Below are 9,632 nucleotides of genomic sequence, written 5' to 3' on the forward strand. Positions count from 1 at the left end.
TTTTATAATATAATGCAAGGAAAACCAAGATGCAAAAGACAGCCAAGCATCTTAATATTATTCCCCCCTTTTCCACATTCCAACCATGGCTTGATCTCTGTATCCCAGAACCCTGTTGTTCTCAGGTTGTGCATATATCATTATTTACCTCTGAACAGACTAATTTTTAAGTTGATAATTTTGTATGTTCTGAGGATGATGTTATAAATATCCAAATCACAATTGACATAAAAAGTTCCCCAATCCAGGAGTAAAGCTTTCAGGGCCTTCATTTGCTGATAGGGCACAATTCAATGAGGAGAAACAACTGTAAACATCCCTTAATCTGAATGTGGAATATACAAAATATTTGTAAAAAATTAAACGGACTACATAAACATCAATAACCTAGGCATTAATAAGTTGAAATGGACTGGTATTGTCCATTTTGAATCTGACAAACATATGGTTTAATATGCTGGGAATAACAATCTGAAGAGAAATGGAATTGCATTGATAATTAAAAAGTGTATTTTAAGATCTAGCTTGAAGTATGATGCTATATGTAATGGGATAATATCCATATTCATATAAGTAAGATCAGTTAATTCCACTAGTATTGAAGTTTATGCACCAACTACTAAAAAGCCAATTATAAAGAAATTGGAGAATTCTAACTTCTCCAGTCTGAAAAACTGATCAACCATGTAATCAAGATATATTGATAAATACTGGTAGTTGGAATTCCACCAACTTCTTCTATCTGAAACTGAGCAAACATGCCATCAAGATGTATTGATAATAACTGGTTTTTGGAATACCAAAGTTGGAAACGAAGAAGGGTCAGTAGTTGGAAAATATGACTTTGATGATAGAAATGATGCTGAAGATAACGCAATAAGAATTTGGTAAGACCAAGTTGCAAATACCTTTTTAAAACAACATAAAGGTTGTCTAAAAACATGGACCTCACTAGGTGGAATACATCTAAATCAAAATGACTACATCTGTGGAAAGAGACAGTGGAAAAGTTTCATATTGGACATCCAGAATATCATGGACTAAGCAGATGCACTACCCAGACCCTCTACAACAAAGAGAAACTAAAACAGAACCAGATGAAAATTCTAGCACCCTGAGCTTCAAAAGAAAGTTTAGAAAGGTGGATGGAATGCTTGCTGGGTAGAGAGGCTAAGCAAGGACAGCAAGAGAGGGAGACAGAAAAAACATGGCTTGACCATCTAGTAAGCAATTTTGGCAGTGGGGAGAGACCTGGGAGAGCAGATTCTAGTGGGCAACATAAAAAATGTGGTTTCTTCTTTCCCCCATGCTTCACTAGTGACCACTTCCCCACCTCATCCACCTCCAGCTTTTACACCCTGCTCTGTAGAAGTTGAAACGCGCATGGTTGGGAGTCATGCCAGTGTGAGGTAGAGGCAGGCTTCACTGCTTTGGTGTGCCCTTTTGGAGCTCCTGGATTCAGGTGGACTCAGCTCCAGACCTACAAAACGTGCAGTCACCAGAACAGCATTTAACACTGCCCCAGCCTCCCTGAGGTCCTAACAGACACAGAAACCAGCTCCATCAAGGGCCCCCACAAACGACTTCCAGGTTGTTGTTGTTGTTAAGTGCCGTCGAGTCAGTTGTGACCCATAGCGACCCTGAACAGGGTTTCTGAGGCTGTGAATCTTTACAGGAGCAGAAAACCTCATCTTTCTCCTGCTGAGGAGCTGGTAGTTTCGAACTGCTGGTTTGCAGCCCAATTCGTAAACACTACGCTACCAGAGCTCCTTACTTCCAGGTTGAGTGGGGGTTGAGTGCCCTGGAAATAGATAACATCAAGGATGATAATAACTCCTTGGTCAGGAAGTCTGCTCTCATTCCTTCAACATCATCTCTTGAGCTCATTGAATTGCAGGTTGTTAAGTGCCATTGAGTTGGTTCAGACTCATAGCTACAAGCAAGAGCAGCTGGTGAGCTTGAACTGCTGACCTTTCTGTTCAAACTGACTTTGCAGTCTAGCACATTAACCTGCAGCGCCAACTACCAGCCATCCATAAATTTCTCCTCTCCAGGCCCAACAATAATTGCAGTTTGTTTTTACAAATACAACAACCTCACAGTGTTCTAGATACAGCAGACAGTTTTAGCACACATGAAGAAACAAGAGCAAATGGCTCAAATTACCAAGATGTAGAATCAGAAGATGTTTCTGAGGAAGAAAAGATAATAGAACTAATTGACAAAGAATTCAAAAGAATGATAATTAGGTATCTTCAAAGGGTCCATAGAAATTTTCAGTCGTGGAAAGCAAGAACAACACAATAAAAAATTTTAGAATTCAGGAAAACAAAACAAGAACAAATATAAAATAAATGCAAATCTTGAAACAATAACAAAACCTGTGATTAGAAATCCAGAAGATTAATACTAAATCTCAGATAAGGACAATACATTGACAACGGTTAAGAAGCAGATGCAAAGTAATGGAAGCCTGAGATATCATCTCATACCAGCAATAACAGTGTAGTTCAAAAGAGCAGTGGACAATAAATGCTGGCAAGGATATGGAGAGACTGGTAGTGTCATTCATTGCTGGCGGGAATGCTTCCTCAGAAAGTTGGAAATAGAAATACCTTATGACCCAGCAGTTCCTCTACTTGGCATATACCCACAAGAAATATGAGCCAGAACATGAGTAGATACATGAACACCAATGTTCATAGCAGCACTATTTATTTAATAGCAAAAAGATGGAGACAGCCTAAGTGCCATCAGTGGAAGAATGGATACACAAACTTTGATGCATCCACACAATGAAATATTATGCTACCTTGAAGAATAACAAGGAAGCTGCAAATCACTGCATTACATGGATGAACCTTGAGGACATTATGCTGAATGAAATTAGTCACAAAAGGACAAATATTGTATAAGACCATTATTGTAAAAGCTTAAGAAAAGATACCCATACTAAAAGAGGAAGAAAAAAAAAAAAGTTGGTTACCAGGGTGGGGAGGGGTAGAGCACAGGGTAGGGAATAGACTCCTCATAGTTGAGGTGTGGGGAGGGCAATACACAAGAAGTGTGGTGGGGGGGCGTGGTGGAAATGGAAGAACAATGTAGATAGGGGAACACTGGCAGGTTTGCATGGGCTAAATGAAACAGGTATATAGTAATGTATGCTCAACCTTGCAGCAACTGGGCTTTGTGATACAGAGATCGAGTCATAGTCTGAATGGGTAAAAGAGGGGAAATGATGCTTGACTGTCTTATGAATATTGGTTTCCCTTGCCTACTATTTTAAAATAGACACTTGAGTGGGAAAGAAAGGAATATCAGGAAAACATGATTACAAAAAGCTTGTAAGCCCATCTTCAGCCTGTAACTGATTGTTATTGTGCCGTCGAGTTGATTCCAACCCATAGCAACCCTGTATAGGGTTTCCAAGGAGCAGCTGGTGCACTTGAACTGCTGACCTTGCAGTTCTAACGGCTTTGTAGTCTGGCGCATTAACCCACAACACCACACCAGGACTCCTATAACTGATTAGAATACCTAAAAAGAGTTCTAGAAGTTGCTCATTGAAATAGGCTTCTTGTGAAGCCTTTGTTGTGTATAGGACCTTAGGTGGAATCCTGAGCCCCATCCAGAACCTCCTGAGGTGTTTACATTCCCACTTGAAAGGACAAACAGATCAGCCTGGAACAGCTAGAGGAACATAAAGTACTTCTTGAAAGAAACACAAGCAGGAAAAATCCAAAACAAAAATGGCAGTATGATTGGCTACCACGAGAACTAACAAGAAGTTGTTCGCCGGGGAGCCATCAAGGCAAGCAATCAAGTCACTTCAGGACAGTCCCCTCTCCAAGACTGAAACTCAAAGCGAACACATGAGCAGGCATGTAAGATTGCTGGTTCCTGCTTTGGTCAGCTGGTGAGTGGAAGAGGTGAAAAGGGAGCAATGAAGAAATGGGCTAAGTGTGACCACATTCCATAGACTTCTGTCATCCTGGAGATGAGAGAGTGAAGAGGAAGGGCTGGTTGGTCTGAAGTGTGGTAAGACCTGGTGACTCCTGAGCCCATGGACAAGGACATAGTCACAGAGGGCTAGCGCTGAAAGTGAAGCATACAGGTGATTACGAAGTGAAGGGAAATGCACAAGAATGCCCAAACTTGTAGATAGTACCCATTCGACCTAGCCTCGATGGCTTGATAATCAACTCAGCTAGAGGAAGACAAAACAAGTTTTAATAAAGGAAATGAGTGTAAATTGTTACAGTTTAATGAACTTGACCTGGACTTATGGATGTAGTAGCTCAAAATACCAACTGAGAAGGAAGGAGTCATCACATCACAAGTATCAATCCTATCCCCTCTGTATACAGGGTAGATAGGGATGGGCAACTGAGACATTGGCTACCTAAAATGGGGGAGGGGGAGTGGCAGGGAGGGGCTATAAAAGCACGAAGTGACTGGCTTACAAGTTTTCAAAACTGACTAGTTTTCTGCAGGAAATTGAAAGAAAATTGGTGAAGCTAATACATATTTATACCATTAAATTATAGGACTTTTTGTTTATTTACTATTCTTGACTGTTTCTATTTCATTTCAAGAGAGTTAGGTGCAAGTACTAGTCATGTGAAGGTTTGGTACTAAGTGAATTGTTTCTCTCCTTGCCTTTGTTTTTATTCAGAACCTGCAACTGATGAAAGAAAAACTGCTGTTGCTGAGGATGTTGCCAGGTAACCAGAGTTGGTTGCTATTTTGAGACCTTAAATACTGAGCTACTGGTAATGTAGGGAAGATGATTTATCAACAGAGGAAAAAACGCCAGCATATAAGGGCTTTAGCAATGTGTTGACCCTTGGAATTTCTTTTTAATACTTTGAGATTAAAAACGGTTTTGCTATACTTAAAGGATTTAAAGGTCTTTCCCTTTCTCTTTTTTCTTCATATGAGAGTTCCATTTTTCTCTTTTTCTGTTGGTAAGAGTGAAATTGTTCATTATTGGTGAGGAAAGAGTTTAATAAGAAATTAGATGGGAGCCTTGTACCTCCTGAGACCCCCATAATCAGCCATGTCTCAGAACATATTCTCTGTGCCTGTCAAATTAACTTCTGTATTGAGGTGTTATTTTTGGTGTGTCATGACTGTTGTAATGTTTTGAGGATGATCATGACCCTATGCTGAGGCACGGGTGGTTATGCTTTGCCATCTGGTGGCTGTTTTGAGTCGACTTATTTCATTTGTTTTTGACATGAGTCATTCAGAATGAAAATACTAACATTAGTTGGTAAAATATAACAAGAACTCCTAGATGAAAGTTTTTGCAGGTACTGTAAATAAGTAAAAGTAAAGCAGGTTAAGTGCAAGACAGCATGGAATGTTGACGATAATGGTTGACTGAAAAGTATGTTCCATTCCTGTTTATTGACATAAGATATGGTGCAAGCTTACTGGTACTCAGTATCTCCATATAAGAAAGGCCTGGTAATTTGCTTTCTAAAAGATTATAGGCAGAAAAAAAAAAAAAAGATTATAGCCATGGGTTAGGAGCAACTCAACAGGTTTGATTTGGTTTTATTTTGAAAGAAAAATCACGATTTTAAAAAAACCAGCTTGCTTGCTGGGTCAAATAAAACATGTCTATACACTAAGTTTGACCATCAGTTGTGAGTTTCTGACCCCTGTCCTTTGATCTGGTCTTAGCTATGACTTAGGTGGATCTTATTATACTTTGGGGCTCTTGAATATTAATATGAAACTTAATATTAAGTTTAGAGTCCTTACTCAGTTGAAGACCCTTTAATGATATGTAGTGAGTGTTAAAGAAGGTATAGTTTGTCTTTGATCTCTTTATTTTTAACAGAATTGTGTGGTAGGCATAACTTGTGATTAATTTGTGTGTGTGACCAGTAAGAGGGAACAAATAAGGCCTGCATGGTACATGTAGTTGATAATGTCTCTTAAAGAAGTCTATACTTAAAACTTACTCTATAGGATCCTCTCCCCCCTCCCTTTATAATTTATCTCTAGAAGAAACTGAGTTATTTGTTCTTTAGCGTTTTCTCTCCATTCTGTATTTTGCTGATTACATCTTGATATTTCCTTAGTATGGTCTTTAATCTACCTTATTCCTGTATATTTTCCTTGATTTTTTTATGATGCTATTTTTGCAAGTATTAGAAAGTTGATTTTGGATTAAGGAAGGTTTAGTTTATGATGCAGAGAAAGAATTTTATTTCTTCTGTGTCAAAAGGATAATATTTAGGTATACTTTTCCATTTAAAACTAACATAGTATATATTGCTTTAATTTATTGTCTTAGTCCCCAGAAGACCACCTCTGTGTTTAGCTGTGTCTGTGAAGCTAAGCAAGAGGATGAAGCAAGAAGTCAGGATCCCCCCTCCACACCTATCAGGCAAGCATTGTGAAATTTTCATGTGTCTTTTGGGCTGTATTGATTCACACAATGGTCCACATGAAAATCTAATATTTACTATTACTATATTGTGAAGGAGCTCTGATAGTGTAGTGTATTACAACCTGGGCTGTTAACTGCAAGGTCAGTAGATTGAATCTCCCAGTTACTCCATGAGGCGTTCTTCTCCTATACAGATTTACAGCCTCGGAAACCCTATATAGGGTGGCTCTGAGTTGGAACTGACTTGGTGTGACACACAACCACCAACCACCACTATCTTCATATGAGGGTGTTTAAGAAAGTTTGTGAAAAAATAATTTTCCATGAACATTTCAAAGCAACTTCATAGTCTAACTGGAATCATAAATATTTTAGGGAGCCTTGATGGTGCAGTGGTTAAGCACTCAGTCAAACGGTTGGTGGTTTGAACCTACCAGCCACTCCATGGTCGTCTCCTATAAATACTTACACAGTCTTAGAAACCCTATAGGTCAGTTCTCCTCTGTTTTACAGGAGTCTGAATCAACTCGATGGTAATGGGTTATGGTTATCTTGTGAATTTGAGTTTACATTTTTATCTGTGGGATTATGGCATATTCTAAGTACTTTAAGAAATTTTATTAAATATTTTATAAAGAATTTTTATCTTTAGCCACCATTTCTATCAGTTTGAAATGACTCAGTCTTTTATTTCTCCTCATTTCCCTAGGGCATATTTTTCTTTTAAAAATATCTGGAATGCTTAACATTCCAAATTTTATACTCAAGACTTGACAAAATTAAGATTTTCTTATGTTCTCTTTACTTCATAATACCTTAGAATGCTCTCTGAAGCATAGAGAAAAAAATTCAACCTACAAGGTATTTCTTCTATTTAAATTTTAAATAATGAGTAGTTTCTTTGTGGTAATTGTCATATTTATTATTGAAAATTAACTAGTATTTTAATTAGTGGTGATATCTCTCATCTTTAGAATTTAATGATTTTGATAATGTTATGTGATAATGTTTTGTCAGTAAGGTATATATTTTCTTTTTAAACTTTTTAGTGTGAGTAGGTATATTTATAATAGTGATATTTGTGGCATGGTAGCTCCATTTTTTATTGATAGAAATACAGTTGAGCCTTGAGCAAAGCAGGGGCTAGGTGCACAGACCCCCTCCCCTTCCCTCAGCCAAAAATCTGTATAATTTATAGTTGTCCTTAACAACAGGTTTGAACTACACATGCCCACTTAATATGATTTTTCTTTTCCTGTTGCCACTACAATGAACTCAACTGTTGCTAGTAGCCACTTAAAACAACATGTGATGCTAATCATCTCAGGATGTTGTGGTCTCTTATTCAAAACATTTGAGCTTACCACAGTAGTTATCTAGAGTTAAAAAAAAAAAATCCACGTGTGAGTGGGTCCACTTAGTTCAAGCCCGGGTTATTCAAAGGGAAACTTTACTTAGAAGAAACATTTCATTGCTTTAAATAGGCATTCTTATTTGAAACGTGAGCTCATTTGTATTTTTGGGAATTAAATAGCCCATGGTAAGGAGAATCATATCTTCTGTTGATTGGAGAAGTTTGTTACGTGAAATTTCGCGATGTTTGTGGAGTAACTGAATGAACCCATTTGGAAAGACTAATGAAAAGAAGTGTGCATTTTCTTGAGAACTGTCTTTGAGGAGCTGTGTCATTCTGAAATAGCTAACTGTGATATATCATGATGGTTAGTAAAACTGTAGTCTTAAATTTATTTTTGTGATTTGATCAGATTTGATTTCTTGTCTGAAAATTATTGGTTAGTCATTATATATCTTTTTGCTTACCTCATTTTTGTGTGTCTAGTTTCAGAGTTCATAGCTAGTGATGGGAAGAAGTTTTGTGACAACTTTGTAATTATGGGAGCATAGTTACATGTACCATAATATTTCACAGCAATGATATTAGTAGGAACCTGCACTAGGTGAGATGCTTGGCCACCTTACAGTTCTCCCTTCCCATACGTTTTCAGATTGACAAAATGATTCTCTCCTGCCATTATCGACACGTGTACACCATGTCTGTATATGCACACACTCTTACTTGACATGATTTCTTTACATGGTTGATTTTCAGGGGGAACTTACTTCATTTTCCAAGTACTCAAGAAGCAACAGCGAAGGAAATATTGGAGTGTAACCAAAGGACTAAGCAGAATCAACAACCTTTGAAGTCTGTTAGTGCTGCCACGGACTCTGCTGCTTCTGTCTCCCAGCAGACGGTGGCAAAGGGGCCATCTAGTCCTCACGGAGAAGCAATGGAGACTGACTGGCCAGAAGGCCAGAAAGATGGACGGAATACCAATCAGGAAACACTTAGTAAAGCCTTGATTGAAAGGCCCAGCCAAAGTAACATAGGAATTCAGACCATCGAGCGTTCCCCATGGGCCCCAGAAACTGTTTCAGCAGCAACCCAGACTGTAAAGAATGTGTGTGAGCAAGGGACCAGTACAATAGAACAGAACTCTGGAAAACAAGATGCCACAGTTCAGACTGAAAAAGGGAGTGGGGAGAAACTGGCTGGGGTTCCTGCGGATGACACAGAGTCGATCCATAGCCAGGTGAGATAACATACTGGGTGCCTCGGAGCACTGTTTTCAACTCTGTCTTTTTAGAGATTTTAAATTGTGATAACTTCTGCTTAATTATTGTGGAAACCAGTGGTTAAAAGACAAAAACTACCCATGATGGAGATCAGGTAATGAAAATTGTAGGTAACTACAGCTAATGAGTAGTATTTTAGGGAAATTAGAATAGTGCTAGGGTTTTTCTAGCAGCTCTTAACTGTGAAAGAAAGCCAAGAAAATAATCTGGGTCCTATAATATTTATCAGTGTTCAGTCTTTCTTTTTTCATTGTCTTTTCTAACCTTTTAAACGAATTTCTTCTTAAGTCTACTTCAGCATGGTCCCCAGTAATTGAGAAAGTAGAAAGTAAAGGAAGAGGAATAAAAGGCACAGAAGGAACACTAATAGGAGCAGAGAAAGATGGAAAAAGTCTCCAGATGGCTAGAGAATTACCGAAGAGAAAAGAAGATTAGAGGTCATGTGAGGAGAAGTATTGGAGTTGCTGGAAGTGAGGCTTGATGAAGAACAGGCTCCTGAAAATAGAGTAATAGGGACATGTTGTTGTTGTTGTTATATGCTGTGGAGTCGGTTCTGACTCATAGCGACCCTGTACAGGGTTTCCAAGGC

The 9,632-nt window shown here is 38.4% G+C and overlaps 1 protein-coding gene across 2 annotated transcripts in view; it reads left to right on the plus strand.

Moving 5' to 3' along the window:
• TP53BP1 (tumor protein p53 binding protein 1) overlaps window positions 1–9,632 on the plus strand; it is a 137,329-nt gene that overhangs the window by 86,642 nt on the left and 41,055 nt on the right. For both annotated transcript variants that reach the window (XM_006831718.1, XM_006831719.1), the window contains 3 exons: window positions 4,676–4,724; window positions 6,311–6,403; window positions 8,517–9,000. In XM_006831718.1, the coding sequence (XP_006831781.1) occupies window positions 4,676–4,724; window positions 6,311–6,403; window positions 8,517–9,000 (626 nt within the window). The remainder of the gene's footprint in view (window positions 1–4,675; window positions 4,725–6,310; window positions 6,404–8,516; window positions 9,001–9,632) is intronic.

This window comes from Chrysochloris asiatica, unplaced genomic scaffold (genome assembly GCF_000296735.1).
Source record: "Chrysochloris asiatica unplaced genomic scaffold, ChrAsi1.0 scaffold00004, whole genome shotgun sequence".
Lineage (NCBI taxonomy): Eukaryota > Metazoa > Chordata > Mammalia > Afrosoricida > Chrysochloridae > Chrysochloris > Chrysochloris asiatica.